Source organism: Gekko japonicus, unplaced genomic scaffold (assembly GCF_001447785.1).
Source record: "Gekko japonicus isolate JY-2015 unplaced genomic scaffold, Gekko_japonicus_V1.1 scaffold1152, whole genome shotgun sequence".
NCBI lineage: Eukaryota > Metazoa > Chordata > Lepidosauria > Squamata > Gekkonidae > Gekko > Gekko japonicus.
The window spans coordinates 170,845-186,825 of record NW_015160872.1 but is presented as its reverse complement, the minus strand read 5'-3'; the positions used below and the strand labels follow the sequence as shown (position 1 = coordinate 186,825).

Sequence of the window (15,981 nt, the reverse complement as noted above, 5' to 3'; positions counted from 1 at the left end):
GGGGGGGTGAATGAGATTGAGGAGGGGGCCAGTGAGAGCCTGATCGGGCCCCCCTCCCCCATTTTTATTTCATACCTTTGAAAGATTCCCCGTCAAAAAGGATGTTTTAATTAAGACCTAAGGTGGAGTTCAGGAGGGGTTTTTATTTTGAAGAAAAAGGGAGAGGCTGGGAGTTAGGGATCTAGTGTTTAAGTATTCCTTTCTCCTTTGGTATTTCATTATTATTACCAAAGTATTTGGGGGTTTTTTGGGGATGGGGGGATAGATTGTTCCCAAAATCAAAATGCCACTGTGGAGGTGTAGCGAGGGGGGAACTACCTTCTCTCAGCATACCTTTGGTATAGTATCCACATTTGGGATATGTGATGTTGCAGGAATGGATACAGTGAAGCCGATTTGAGCTCCTTTTTTAAAATTTACAAAGGCCTTTTTAAAAACTGGAGACTGCCACAAGGTAATCGATGCCCATTAAAGATCGGGGAGGGTTTGATGGAAAACGTTTGTGTGTGTCTGTCTGAAATCTGATATTGTGGCGCTTCCAAGGTTGCAGTAGTCGGTGGCTGGAAAAAAAATTCAGTATTTTTCGTTTTGTTTTTTTAGTTCTTGGTATTTCACACAAACCAAAAAATGCTGGGAAATATCCCAACCTAGAGGGTGGGGGGAGGTGTGGCAGGTGTTATATAGTGATGTAAGGCAATTTGGAGAGGAATGCTCAGGAAAGCTGCTGTAATGCCCAGGAGATAGGGATTCTCTGTTTTTTTGGGGGGAGAAGATGCCCTAAATCAAGGCAACGTTAACATAGTCACGAAGCTAGACTCATGCTAATTGTGAGATGCTGAGGCATGCATTTTTTAAAAAGAACTCTCCTTTTTACTGCATCTCAAGTTACAAAATCAAAACCACCTTCTGTTGTGTGTGTTGTTGTTTTTTTTAAGCAGGGATATCTATGGTACGTGCAAATCTGGACATGTTGGGCTTATAATTGCCCGCACTGAGGTGGGTTTTTTGGACAAATCCCAGTCCCTAGAACAGTGCCTCTGGTAGAGGAGAGAAATACCTCTCTCTTTGAGGGTCATACTGAAATAAAGGGTGTGCCTTTGGGAAAGGGGAGAGAAGAGTTGGCGAATGTGAAGCCAGGGTGTCTCTTTTACAGCACTTTAAACAGAAAATCAATTGTGGGGGACGTGGAGAGTCCCCATGTCGAGGGTTGGTAAATATTAACGGGCTCCCGAAATCTAGGGCTCTCGGGGCAATACGTGCTGGGTTTTTCTTTTTCTTTTTCTTTTTAATGGCAACAGCCTGAATTAATTTAGCATAAAGACAGAGTTCGAATTTCCCAGCATTGTGGCGGGTGGGGTTGGGTGAGGGAGTATACTCACAGAATCAGGAGCTAATATGGCTCCCTTTTTTATTTCAGAGCCCCGGGGTCTCTGATTTGGGGTGGTGTCTGAATTCCAAGGCTGTATGTGTGCCGTGGCGGGCAAGGGGCGTTGGTTTGGACTCTTCTCTCCTCCCCCCCCCCCCCCCCCCAGTCACCTGAAGGCACACCATAAAATATTGGATAACAGGGAGAGCCGAGTCAGCTTTGATGAGGCTCATAACTGGAGCCTTGTCAGGTTTACTGAGCACACGAAGGTGGAGTGATTTCGGTCCTCGGCTCGAGATGGGGATTGCCAAATCCACCCCCTTGCTTTTCAGGGGGGGAAAATGGATTTCTGTCTCCGCTCGCATCTTCTGCCCCAAACGTCAAGCACTTCTGCATGCCAGTTCAAACCAGGGCTGATTTGGTTGTGAGGATGACTGCGGGATGCCCATCCGTTCTCTCTCCCCTCATTCTTCCATCATCCTGGATTTCCATTTTTAAGTGTTCATTTTGTGAGCGTGTAGCAGATGAGGTGGTGGCAGTTTGTTTCGTTGCTTCTCTCAAACACACACACACCCCTTCCAGAAGATCATCCTGCCCTTCTTTTCAGAGTGATGGAATTCGGGGGCTTTGTTTTCTTTTTTCTTTTTCCATTAGAATGCCTGCTGGTGTCAGATCTTTGTGGGGTGAGGGAGGGGTAGTCACCTATAAAGACTGGTTTCTCTTGTGAAGCTGGCTTCCCAAAGAGGGGAGTGTCTTCTCTGTGACTTTAAAGCCTGCTTGTCTAATGCAGCTCTGAGATTCTGCAGATAAATCGGAGATATTAATAATTAATGGTTGCTGATTCAGTATTGGGGTGGCATTGAAATGAGGAGGGGGTCTGCAGTTTTCCTCTCGGCAGCCTTAAAAGGGGGGGTGGATCAGCAAATTTAATCGTTTGCATTATTAAACGTACTGATTTTGGAACTCACAAAGTGTGTGGATTTATAATAAATCGACAGTGCTGAGGAAACGGTATGCCATCGAGGCAGGATAGAATGGAAGAATGTGTATTCCTGAAGACTGCATCAGTAATGGATTAAAAAATATTAGCTGCTGCTGGGAGAAGGAAGTGCTATTTTTAAAACCGGTATTGGCTTGTGTTTTGCTCAGGTGCCGTTCTAGCTGGTTGTGCAGTGCTGGGGGAATTGGGCATCTTTGCTGCGTGTTACATAGCAAAAATTACAAAGAGGGCTGTTAGTGTCCAGTTTAGCCATGCTTTCCCAAAGTACCTAGGTAGCTATAACTCGCCAGCTTTTAATAAGGAAAAATAGCACAGACATGCAACAAATATGTGGTTAAAATGCTTTTTTCATGGTCAAAGCATGACTGCAACCGTTTCCAGGATTTAAGAACAGAAGAGGAGCCATGTTGGATCAGGCCAGTGGCCCATCCAGTCCAACACTCTGTGTCACACAGTGGCCAGAAACCAGGTGCCATCAGGAGGTCCACCAGTGGGGCCAGATTTATTATTTAATTCATTGATACTCCACCTTTCTTCCCAATGGACCCCAAGGCGGCTTGCGTCGTTCTCTGTTAAGGATGGGGTTCTCCTTAATGAAAGTGCTAGATGCATTGCATTTTTGAGGTAACACGATCATACCACTTTATATTTATGTCTACTGCGTTTTAGTGGATGTAAGCGATTCATAAATACAGTTGCCTGGGTGTAGGTAAGGGAGCAGTCAAGGGGATTCTGTGCATCTTATGCAGGCCTGTTCCAGCTGTGCTAAGGTAATGGATGACTGGCTGTTCACGAGGGGGGTGCTGGAGGCTGGCGCTTTTCTCCTGAACAACGGATCAGCACTGTCGCTGGTGGTTTGACTGGGCTGTGGAAGCACAGACGAATCAGGACCCCCGTGCTGAGTTTATTTTATTCTATGTATTATTGTACCTCTCATCCTCGGTGATTCTGTAGAGTAACAGCTACTTAGATGCTACTGATCTGGTCGAACTTCTTTTCAGTTCCAGTGTTCCATATTCTGAAGGAGTCTTGCGTTTCTTATATTCTCTAAATCAAGTGGTGGGGGTTGTAGAGAGAGAGGTTTCAGCATCGCCTTCAGTTTGCAGGAATATTTATGAGTGAACAAGATCTTATATAGTTCGTAGAGTAACAGTAATTATGAGTAGTGCTTTCTATGGTGGTATGCCGATACCACAAAAACCTCTAGATTCTTTATTCTAATAAGATTTTGCAGATAAGCTTGTAATTAAGTATAATTGTGAGTTAGATGTTGGAGGCCCCAACTGTGACATGTGTCTAATAATGGAGGATTAACTGCAGCTGGAATTTTAAATATATTCCTTTCAGTCTCAGCTGACACCAAAGGTTTCAAAGGTTCAGTAGGTCTCCCCTGCCCACTCCTCTTCCCTCTCCCCAAAATCCTTCCCTTCGTTCTAAGAATTGGAGCCTGACCAGAGCTGTGTGGTTTTCTACATCGTTATAAATATATTCTCACCTCTGTAAAAACGAATGCCATGAATCTTGGATGCCTAGCGAAGTTTCACCGGAAGCGAGCCAACTTCCTGACTTTTGCTCTTCCACAAAGTGGTTTTTGTAGATCACCTTTCAGGGGATGCTCTTGGTACTGATGTGACCTGCCGTGTCCACACCTGCTGCTAGGTTCCGGGGGGGGGGGGGGTTCAGAGGTAATGCTTGCTCAGAAGTGTGGAGGCAAGTGAAGCCTGGCCAAGCGCTGGGCGCCTTTAGCCCATGCCGCCACACAGGTGGAATGAAGGCCCCTTTCATACAATGGGAGCTGCTTTAGCAGAGAGGTGTGTGTGTTTGTGATTGCCCCTCCCCCCCCAAATCTGGTTGCAGCAATCTTCATTTCCCAAGGAACTGGTATTGGGGGGGGGGGGGCTACTGTATGGGAAAGACCAGTGTGATTGTGCTGTGGGCCTGTGATCTCATCACACTGAAGGGGCTTCTGTGCTGCAGGGTGTGTATAGGAAGGGTGTCTGCCTCTTGGAGGATGGGATATACATGTTCGCTGCTTGCGGAAGTGAGAACTAAATCCCGCATCAAGGTTTTCCTCTGATAGTTTAGGTGGATAATATGCTCATGCGCGTTACTAAAGCAGGTGCTATCTTAGTGCAAGGTGTACTGTGTAATCAGTATGTAGAATTCCCTGCCCCATGCTATGTGGTCTAGTCCTGTATAAAGGATTAGACAAATTCAGGGAGGGGAGGCAGGCAGGCAGTTTGTGGTGCTAACTAAAAGGAGCCTTTGTGTTCGAAGGCAAACTTCCAAATTCCAGATGCTGGAGACAAACATGGGGAAAGGCTCTTGCCTTCCTGCTCTGCTTGTATTCACCCTAAGGGGTCCGGTTGACCACCTATTAGAAGCAGAACTAGACAGTGTGATCCAGAACTTGCTGGGCTAGACCGTGTGATCCAGCAAGGCGATATTTGTGGGGGTCCTCGATTAAGTATGCTATAATGTTTGTTATATTTGTTGTTGAAAATGGAAAACTGAATAAAAAATTAGTTTTTTAAAAGTATGCTAATGAGTTGCGTTTCTGCATACTTTTTGCACATTCTCAACACTCTGTCCGTTAGATGCCAGGATGCTGATAGTCTGATTTCAGATTGTTTGGTGACCGAACTGAAGATCTGGATGAGGACTGTGGGTGTTGCAATGTTTCTGTTTCCCCTTGGCTTGTACAGGCTACTTGTTATGCTGAACTGGGACAAATCCTAACATGAAGGAAAAGCATACGACACTTAAACAGTAGCCTGATGGCACGTTCCTTGGGGTGAACTCACGGGGGGACCTGCGTGAAGATGTAATTGTGAGCCAAGGTTTTGTGTGTGTGTCTGTTTTTATGTTCTGTATTTCTTTGAAGACCATTAATCATGCCTTGACTTTTCTTATTTTTGTCTTCAAGCATTTTTGGCTTAATCTGCTGGAAAGTTTCCGTGCTCAGGCCCCATAGAAGTGAATGGGCCTTGAATAAAAGAACTGTCCATTGGTTTATTCCTGTGGTGTTTCTCCTTTGGAACCCAGCTGTGGACCGGATTAGGTTTCCAAATATTCAACCCATCCACTGCTATGTTAAGACACAAGGTTGGGTCTTCTAGTAAAGCAAAACCGTCTGACTTTGCAAGCATTTAAGGGAGGGGAATGGCCCGCTCTGAATGCAAACCGTTGCATTTTCTTGTGTAATGTCTGGATTTTTTTGCATCTTGACTGTCAGCTGTAGTTGCAGGGGTCAGGCCAAATATTGCGGTTACAAATAGGTAACCAATTGCTGTCAAGGTCATGTAAATGACAGGCCAAATTTCAGTGTAAAGAATGGCCTGCTGGGAATAGCCATCCTTGCCCATCATGTTGAAATACTGAGTAAAAGAATTAATTCATTTCTTCCTTAGGAGTATGATGCATTTTCAAATAACTGCACCTTTCATGCTTGTACAGAAGAGTGAGTGCCTTGCTCTTCTAACTCTCCTTAACCATTTGTGTGTACGCCTTTCCTGTCTGCCTGTTACGCTCAAAACCTGCAGTTCTGCTGGTGTGATACCAGCTCATGACTGTTCGCATTGGGCAGGTCCTACCCCCTCCCACCCATGCCCGGTATTGAGGCCCAGTAGACTGCCACTTCACCCGATGCAGCACAGTGGGGGGATGCAGAGAGTTGGGTCTGCTTCTGCCTGCATACCACCTATCATGGATTCTGTTTTTTGATCATGTAGCAGTGTGACAGGACGTTAGAGTCATGTGGTGGATATCAGGAATGGCTTTCCAGTGAATGGAGGACCATGTCCAATATGCATGCTTTGCTCAGAATCTTTTAAATTTCTAGAAAATAGCTTTTCACAATTCTGGGAGTCAACAAATGGTAAATGAGGTGGCAAGAGAGCTCTGAGGAAAAGGCAAAAAGCCACGTAAGGCAAGAGGGCTGTAGAGTGGTTGGACTGAAATCAAGAAGACCTGTGTTCAGATCCCTTCAAAGCTTACAAGGTGATCTTGGGCCAGTCACTGTCTCTCAGCCCCACCTGCCTCACAAGATCATTGCAAGGATAAAAAGAGTGTGTACAGGGTTGCCTGCCCCTGAGTTCATCAGAAGAATGGGATTTTTTAAAAAAAATCTCCCAGGTGGAGCCTTTTTTAACATAGGGGCGGAGAATTTTTGGACTTCCGAGTCTGCCCAAAAGTTATGCTCAGCATGATACTGGAGGTCATGAATGGAAAAGCCATGGATCCACAAAAGGTACGGAAGAGCTCTGGCTTTTCTGCACTAGGTTGTATTAATCGACCCTGCAAAATACGGTTCTTAATGCCTTTCTGCAATCGCATATGTTACGGCCCTCAGTGGGGTACCCAGAAATCCACGCCATGAGAATCTCTCTTGGTCTGTCTACATGGAGCTGATACCCTGCACAGATGGACTTGAAGAAAGCAAAGTGGCTGCCTGATATAACTTGGCCTGGTATGTGTCTGTAGCTGCTGACATAAGGCCATTTCCATATTGGTTAAATAAAACGCTTTTTCGAGAAATGAAGTGCCCCTGCAAGTCCTTGTAGGTTCCCTGCTTGTTTAAATATATTTGTGTACTTTCACTTGCAGAATTTAGGATATTTACCATGGTCTTGAAGAATAACAGAGCCAGATTTAAAATAGATATAGACAAAGAAGATAAACATGGACATACATGAACCAGCCTTATACTGCAGCAGACCCTGGGTCCATCAGAGTCAGCATTGTCTACTCAGACCAGCAGCTGCTCTCTAGGGTCTCAGGCTGAGGTATTTCAAATCACCTACCTGATCCTTTTAACTGGAGATCTGGAGATGCTGGGGATTGAACCTGGGGCCTTCTGCATGCCGGGCAGATATTCAGCCTCCGTTGTGGCTGAAAAGGGTCCTCAGGTCAGCTGACAGCAGACAGACTTATTTGATTTGATTTTTCGCATTTATATCCCGCCCATCCCGTAAACGGACTCAGGGCAGGTCACAACAATTCAATAAATACAAAAAATTAAACACATTAAAACATATAAAGTCAATCACTCAGCCTGGCCTACCTCACAGGGTTGTGGGTGAGGATAAAATGGAGGGGAGGACAATGTTGTAAGCTGCATTGAGGAGAAAGCCGGGATATAAATGAAGTTGTTGTTTTTTTAAAGAAATTCGGCAAATTGGATACGCTCTGTCTTGCAGGCCCTGCGGAATTGAATAAGATCCCCACAGGGCCCTGGTCTCAATAGGAAGCATGTTCCACCAGGTGGGGGCCAGGGTGGAAAAAGCCCTGGCCCTGGTCGAGGCTAGGCGGACGTCCTTTGGGCCAGGGATCGCCAGGAGATGTGGACTCTCAGAGCGTAACGTTCTCCAAAGCATATATGGGAAGAGGCGGTCCCTTAGAACAGGAGCGCACCCTAGTTGAAGGCAACAAAACAAAAAAGGCCATAACTTCATCAAGATAGTGCCTTATGAGGCATCCATCTTTGTGTATTTGCCGTCTGCTGGGGGGGAGAGGGTCTGGCACGCCATCCTACCTTTTGAATTCTAAAATGGATGCCACTCCTGGGCGGGGGGGGGGGGGCTGCTCACCTTTCCCTGCCTTGACTCCACAGAGCAGGGCACAGAGCACAGGCTCGTGGGTCACCAGAGTAAAGATGGAGCTCCATCATATTCTAGCTCTTTGATAGCTGAGCTGGGCCAGGTGAGAATCTCTTCCATAAGACATATGTTGACAAATTGCACTACCGGCAGTGATTTTTCCGTTTCTCACAATGGCCCAGAGCGAGCATTCCTGTGGCAAGTCCGACTCCACCTGCTTGGCATGACAGCATTGTCACTTGCACGCACACTCGTGCAGCTCCCCCAGAATAGCCAGACAGCATTAAATAGATGAGCTTGGGATTTGCTCCAGAGAAGGCAGAATCTAATGGCTTTGCAGGTTGTGTGTTGCCCACTGCAGAGAAAGCATCCTAATTAAGTCAGTTTCGTAATGTCTCATACTTTATGAGAAGCATCCTCGTTACTGCCTTGGGAGTGTGTCCATAGCTGGGTCTGCCTGGATTTGTTCAGTTCTGGTCACCACACCTCAAAAAGGATATTGTAGCATTGGGAAAAGTGCAGAAAAGGGCAACTAGAATGATAAAAGGGTTGGAACACTTTCCCTATGAGGAAAGGTTAAAGCGCTTGGGGCTCTTCAGCTTGGAGAAACGACAGCTGAGGGGTGACATGATCGAGGTTTACAAGATTATGCATGGGATAGAGCAGGTTGAGAAAGAAGTACTTTTCTCCCTTTCTAACAATACAAGAACCCGTGGGCACTCCATGAAATTGCTGAGCGGTCGGGTTAAAACGGATAAAAGGAAGTACTTCTTCACCCAAAGAGTGATTAACACATGGAATTCACTGCCACAGGAGGTGGCGGCGGCTATAAGCATGGACGGCTTCAAGAGGGAATTAGATAAGCATATGGAGCAGAGGTCCATCAGTGGCTATTAGCCACAAGGTATAGATAGGGGCTCTGGGGCAAGTGATGCTCTGTATTCTTGGTCCTTGGGGGGGCAACAGTGGGAGGGTTTCTAGTGTCCTGGCCCCACTGGTGGACCTCCTGATGGCACCTGGTATTTTTGGCCACTGTGTGACAGAGTGTTGGACTGGATGGGCCATTGACCTGATCCAATGTTCTGTAGCGTGCCCCAGATCAAAGAGAAATTGGAGTAGGCAGTGTGACGGTGCAGGCCTTGAGAAATCCAGGAGCCAGGTCACCATTGTGGCTTCTGGAGTGCTGGGTTTGTAAGCTGTGAGATTGTATGTAGCATCAGAGGCTGTGAAAATCCAGATCTCCTTGGTGTTGTATAGTATCTCAATTGCTGGAGATGGGCTGTAGAGTGATAAAACAGCTGTTCCCAAACCTTGTGGGGTAGGTTTCTGTTATTTTGCCAGTAATAAAATGTATCCACTAGATTCCTTTCTAGTAATCCTTGTTCTCTGTGACCCTGAAATCTTCCTCATCTCCCCCCCCCCCCCCAATTTACCACAAGGCAAAGAGTCATTGCCCAGAGCTAGAGCATGCATGCCGAATGCTGAAGAGATCTCAGGTCTAATCCTCAGCTTCTCCAATTTAGATAGGGTAGGAAAGACTTATGCCACAGAGCTTGAAAAATATAATGATTCGGTAGCTCACATTGCCCCAACTTGGTCGTTTTATTGCCACCCAGGATACAGATGGCGTGAAATGCACTCTTACTAGTAATAGCTATAAAGGTTTAGAGCAAGAAAGTGGTGGATTTTATACCCTGCCTTTCTCTACCTTACAAAGTCTTAAAGCAGCTTACAGTCACCTTCCCTTCCTCTCCCCACAACAGGCACCTTGTGAGGTGGGTGGGGCTGAGAGCACTGAGAGGACTGGGGCTGGCCCCAGCAGGCATCACAAGGAGGAGGGAGAGTGGGGAAGCAAATGCAGTTCTCCAGACTAGAAGAAGAAGAGACTGGATTTATACCCCGCCCTTCACTACCCAAAGGTGTCTCAGGGCGGTTTACAAGCTCCTTTCCCTTCCCCTCCCCACAACAGACACCCTGTGAGGTAGGTGGGGCTGAGAGAGCTCTGACAGAAACTGCTCTTTTTCAAGGACAGCTCTTATCAGAACTACGGCTTGCTCAAGGTCATCCAGCCAGGTGCAAGTGGAGGAGGGGGGAATCAAACCCGGTTCTCCCAGATTAGAGTCCACTGCTCTTAACCACTACACCATGCTGGCTCTCTGGTTTATTCTGTTACTACCTTCTGCCAGGTGAACACCAAAGCCCCCCTTGGTGTTGCAGGTGGACTCCTGTCCTTCCCGCATCGTTAAAATCTTGCACCTGCCAGTGACACTGTGGGCACCCTGTTAGTTCCTTTGATCGTGGATCCAAGCACAAACCAAGTAGGGCACATCCAGAAAGCGAAGAGTCACTGGGTTAGGAACTGGTTTGCCCCAGGCCAGGGCAGGTTAACATCCGATTTACAAAAAAATAATAATCAGATTTTCATCACTTTTTAAAAAACTTCAGTTATATTACATGTTCCTTTTGATGCCTTTGATTTAAAATGAAATCTGAGCTTTATAAAAGCAAGTTATATTGTACAGTTACCTCTTCAGTTCAGTTTGTGACCCTCCATCAAGCATACTAAATTAAAACCTGATTTTCTGTGTGAAAGAAAATACCACAGGGAAAAACATTTGACTTCTGAGGCCAGTGTTAGAAATCAGTGGGTCATATATTTATTGTAGTGACATTATTCATATTTATGACCTTCATCCCAACAGTATGCGCACTGACTTTCGATCTCCTAGACAAGTGCTGTTTTGCCCATTATTTACCACCCTTGCTTTTGGAAAGTTCTGGGTGTGTGGCCTTTGATCCAGTGCATTTAACTCTGTGCTGGTCTGTAGCCCTTGGGCTGAAGTAATTGTGGCTTACTGTCATTGCATATGAACCCAGAGCCAACCAGAAATCTATTAGTTTCACAGTTACACACAGTTTCTAAGCAGATATAATTGTGTGGTGCCGGAGGTTTGTAGACAGCAATTATTCACAGATTGTATCCCCCACCTGTCAACCAAAGGTTAACCATCATCAGAATATCTGGATTACTCTCCTAGATACTATGCAGTTTATTTAGATACATATATGCACATTTGTTCCAGAAACACTTGAATTACTAAGTGGGGAAACCTGTTTCTTTATTGGAATACTTGTGCCTGTGCTATCAATCGTTTGATTCCCAAGTTGTCTGACAAAATAATCCTAAAGCAATGAATGCCCAGGCGTTGTCATAACAATATGCCATAGTGTGAAGCTAACAATATGAAAATCTAGAACAATTTTGCAGTGATGTAAAACCAGCACAGAAGTGAAAAATTTGGTTTGGAAGCATAAAACCAACAGGGGACCAGTAAAAGTCAAATCAGTTAAAAAAGCTGAAGCAGGACTATCTATTGATGTTTGTGTGCCTGTTAGGGGCCACGGTGGCTCAGAGGTTACAGTCGAAAACAAGAAATTGCAAGTGGATAAGTAGGTACTGCTTTGGTGGGAAAGTAACAGCCTTCTGCGTGCCTCGGTGTTGAGTCATGCCGGCCACATGGCCACGGAGAAGTCTTTGGACAGCGCTGGATTTTCGGCTTGGAAGCGGAGATGAGCATCGCCCCCAGAGTTAGATTCGACTGGCTTTCGAGCAAGGGAAACTTTTACCTTTATGTGCCTGTTAATTACCCTGAATACAGGCAAGTTAGGTTACAGATACTTTGTGCTGTATTCCATATTTGGCAGGTGGGCTTGATAAGAAGCCCAACAGAAGCACATCTTTAGCAAAGCCAGCTTAAAACAGCATGAAGAAGTGAGCAATCTTTTGAGTTCAGGCCGCTGAGCAAATCAGAAAGGGGGATGAGAAGCAGGAGATGCAGATATGCCTGATGGGGAATGCCCATCTGCAGTGTGTGGGGGAGATTTCAATCACGATTTAAATTGTCCTGATTCCATCAGTGTGCCTGGCCCGCGTGCCTTCTTGGCGTGATCCTGGCTTAGAGTGTTCTTACTCTCCTTCGGGCTTAAGGTGGCACACGTACCTGATTTGGTTTCCCTTTGCTGCCATGAACTTAGCAGGCTGGGTGGTTCTCATTCGTAGAGCTCCAGTTTGGATGGGCTGCACGGCTGTGGTGGCTGATTGAAGGTCAGCGTAAAGGCAGATATTCTCTGAGAGAGGCAGCAGTTGGCAGTAGCTCGGAGCAAGGTAGTTGTGGTGGGCTGGGTGTGGAGTGGGATACTGAGATGTGAGAGGGCCCCTCAGTTTTGCTCCCCAGTCAGGAGTTTGATGGGCCATTTCAGGGGTCAGGAATCAGAATCCTGGTGCCCATGACCAGCTAGAAGAAGAAGAGATTGGAGAAACAATGACTGAGGGGTGACATGATCGAGGTTTATAAGATTATGCATGGGAAAGAGCAGGTAGAGAAGAGGTACTTTTCTCCCTTTCTCACAATACAAGAACTCGTGGGCACTCCATGAAATTGCTGAGCGGTCGGGATAGAACGGATAAGAGGAAGTACTTCTTCACCCAAAGAGTGATTAACACTTGGAATTCACTGCCACAGGAGGTGGTGGCGGCTACAAGCATGGACGGCTTCAAAAGGGAATTAGATAAGCATATGGAGCAGAGGTCCATCAGTGGCTATTAGCCACAAGGTATAGATAGGGACTCTGGGGCAAGTGATGCTCTGTCATCTTGGTGCTTGGGGGGGTCAGCAGTGGGAGGGCTTCTAATGTCCTGGCCCCACTGGTGGACCTCCTGATGGCACTGGTATTTCTGGCCACTGTGTGATACAGAGTGTTGGACTGGATGGGCCTTTGGCCTGATCCAATATTGGCATCTCTTATGTTCTTATGTTCTTAAGAGATTGGATTTATACCCCGCCCTTCACTACCCAGGAGAATCTCAGAGAGGCTTACAAACTCCTTTCCCTTCCCCTCCCCACAACAGACACCCTGTGAGGTAGGTGGGCCTGAGAGAGCTCTTGACAGGAACTGCTCTTTTTAAGGACAGCTGTTATCAGAGCTACGGCTTGCCCAAGGTCAGCCAGCCAGTTGCAAGTGGAGGAGTGGGGAATCAAACCCGGTTCTCCCAGATTAGAGTCCACGCACTTAACCACTACACCACACTGGTGGCCAGCGTTTCACTTCTGTACTTAGAACCTGCCTTGGTGCTGCTGCACACTACCAGTTTGGGTCTCCAAGATTTTGGAGAGGTGCAATACTTTTGAGTATAGTTGCAGTACTCCTACTTGGCTGCGTGAGGAGCAGATCTTTCGTAAGGGTACTGGTAAGTAATCATTAACAGGCCTTTGAGTGAAAGGGACTCCTTTAATCCTAAACCATCCCTGACAGTTGTTGTTAATCCTGATTATAGGTAAGGCTGCTCAGAATATACCTGGCCAGGTGTTTAAAGCATTAATTGGGTGTGGAACCGTAATGGAGGGAGACTTACCTTAAGGAGGATGTTAACTTTGGCAAAAAGCATTTATTAATTAAAATATTTATACCCCACCTTTCTCATGTGGCTGCTTACAGTTCCAAACTAAAATAATTTAAGATAGTGAAGTCCTGTTAAGACAGACACACACCCCAAAATGCCTGCAGCATATTAAAAGCTCTAGCAAATAAAGCAGTCTTGTAGAGCTGCCGTTAAAAAAAAATTAAAAATTAAAACTACTGTATTTATGGTTAAGGTTATGGTTATTGTATTGTTATTGATTGTTTTAGATGTATTGTATCATTTTATTGGTTTTAATGTTGTAAGCCGCCCTGAGCCGCTTTTGCGGGAGGGCGGGATAAAAATCTAATAAATAATAATAATAATAATAATTAAGATGTGCTACACAAATATGTCTCAGTAACATTCAGGCGACTGAGTTGTGTTTTGCCTTTTTTTTGCTGGAAACACCAGGATACCCAAGTTAAATTAAACAGTTTTAAATGAGATTTTTAGAGTACGGAAGTACCGTACCTGAGGCGGTTCCTGTGTAGAACTAGGATTCTCCAACCTCTCTTCTCAAACAGTGATGTTCTGGTGCGCATAAAAGCATGGGCTGCCCCTGGCATAAAGACATTCCTGGCCTCGAACTCACTCAGACAGATTCTTGATGGCACAATGAGCAGGAATTGGTGGCCTATTTAGGAAAGGGCCTGTCCCTTCACTCCTGAATAAAGCGTTGCCTTTTCTTCCTCTTACCCTCTCCTTCTCCAGCAGAGGCACGTTTCGTGGGGAGCCAGGAGGAACCATCGTACTCAATGACCTTACAGCGCAATGTCAGATCGTTTGGGGCAAACAGCAAAGGGGAAGGATGGAAAAAAGTATTCGTCGCTCAACCTGTTTGATACGTACAAGGGCAAGTCCTTAGAGATCCAGAAACCCACAGGTACGGTGGCTGGTGTGTTGGCGCAGAGGGGACACGGATGTGCTTGCAGAGGGCTTCCCAGCATCCTGTTCTCGGAGGAGGGGGCAGCTGCTATGATGAACCCGCCTAGACTCTTAGTCTCTGATGCCTCTGTGATGGCACTCGCAGCGCCCTGAGCAGCTGCCCCCGCCCCGGGGCTTCCCCGGGGGGGCTGCTAAGGGGGGCGGGGGGGGGGGGGGTCAGGAAGGGGGAGGGCAGCCAGGTCCCGAGTCTGCCACTCACCCTTGCTCCTCCCTCCCCTGCAGTCACTCCCCGCCATGGCTTGCAGAGTCTCGGTAAGGTTGCCATTGCCCGGCGCATGCCACCCCCTGCGAACCTGCCAAGCTTAAAAGCGGAGAACAAAGGCAATGACCCCAACGTCTCACTAGTGCCGAAAGACGGGACAGGATGGGCAAGCAAGCAGGAACAGCCAGACCCAAAGAGGTAAGTGGGTGCTGGGAGGGGGGCAAGCCTCCAAGCGATCCCCCTCCCTTTTCCCCCCTCTGGCTTGCATCCTTCATGCGGACGCGTGCCCTGTCTTTTGTCTCCAGTACCGATGCCTCGACAGCTCAGCCGCCGGAATCGCAGTCACCGCCGGCTTCACAGACGTCTGCCTCAAACCCACCGAAACGACCCCCAACAGCCCCCGAGGTAAACCTAGGGCAGTAATGTGGGAACGGGAGAAGCCCCAGGAGAGCCTTCCCTCTTCCATTGGCCGCTGAGTTTCTTGAGAGCCAGTCTGGTGAAGGGGTTAGGAGCACGGACTCTAATTTGGGAGAACTGGGTTGGATTCCCCTCCTGTTCTCAAAGGGAGGGGGCAGCTGCTATGATGAACCTGCCTAGACTCTTAGTCTCTGATGCCTCTGTGATGGCACTCGCAGCGCCCTGAGCAGCTGCCCCCGCCCCGCTTTAGGGCTTCCACAGTAGGGCTGCTAAGGGGTGCAGTGGGGGGGGTCAGGAAGGGGGATGGCAGCCAGGTCCCGAGTGCATGCAGCTGCTGGTGTGACCTTGGGTCAGTCACAAGTTCTCTCAGACTGTTCTCTCAAGGACGGTCCTCGAAAGAGCTCTCTCGGGCCCACCCACCTCACAGGGTGTCTGTTGTGTGGAGGGGAAGGGAAAGGGGTTGTAAGCCTTCCTTCGGGTAGTGAAGGGCTGGGTATAAATCCAATCTCTTCTTTTTCTTCTTAATGTCTACCCTGTAGCTGTAATCAAACAGACCTGCTGGTTTACAGACAAGCAGGACTGTCCGTTCCCAACCCCCTTTCCTCCCTTTTGGGTATTCTGCACTCGTATTTTTTCCACCGGATCTGAGACCGGAAGATTGTGTCTCTGATTTCAGCAGAAGCTCCCATTTCGATCTCCGTTTGTGAGAGCTGATTGACTGTATTTAGGTGGTTGTGACGGCAGTATCTGTAGAGGCCCGTGAGGGATTAGGAGGCTTGAGCACCCTAAAATTCCTCCCCGAAAGTCCAGATTGTGGCTGGGGGCGGGGTTGCTGCATGCCTGCATAGGTTCAACGTAGTTCTCTTTTTATTTAAAGTTCATTTCAATTTTTCCATTTTCTTTATGTAATACAGAAAGCCTGAGGGCTTTATCGTGACTTTTAGTGGAGGCTCACAAAGGCACTGAAGGGATCAAGGATTCCCTGGTCATACC

General features: G+C 47.1%; 1 protein-coding gene across 1 annotated transcript in view; it reads left to right on the top strand.

Moving 5' to 3' along the window:
- PRRC2A (proline-rich coiled-coil 2A) overlaps positions 1-15,981 on the top strand; it is a 38,282-nt gene that overhangs the window by 783 nt on the left and 21,518 nt on the right. Inside the window, 3 exon segments of the mRNA XM_015422514.1 lie at positions 14,136-14,307; positions 14,592-14,769; positions 14,877-14,976. Coding sequence (XP_015278000.1) covers positions 14,196-14,307; positions 14,592-14,769; positions 14,877-14,976 — 390 coding nt within the window. The 5' untranslated portion in view covers positions 14,136-14,195.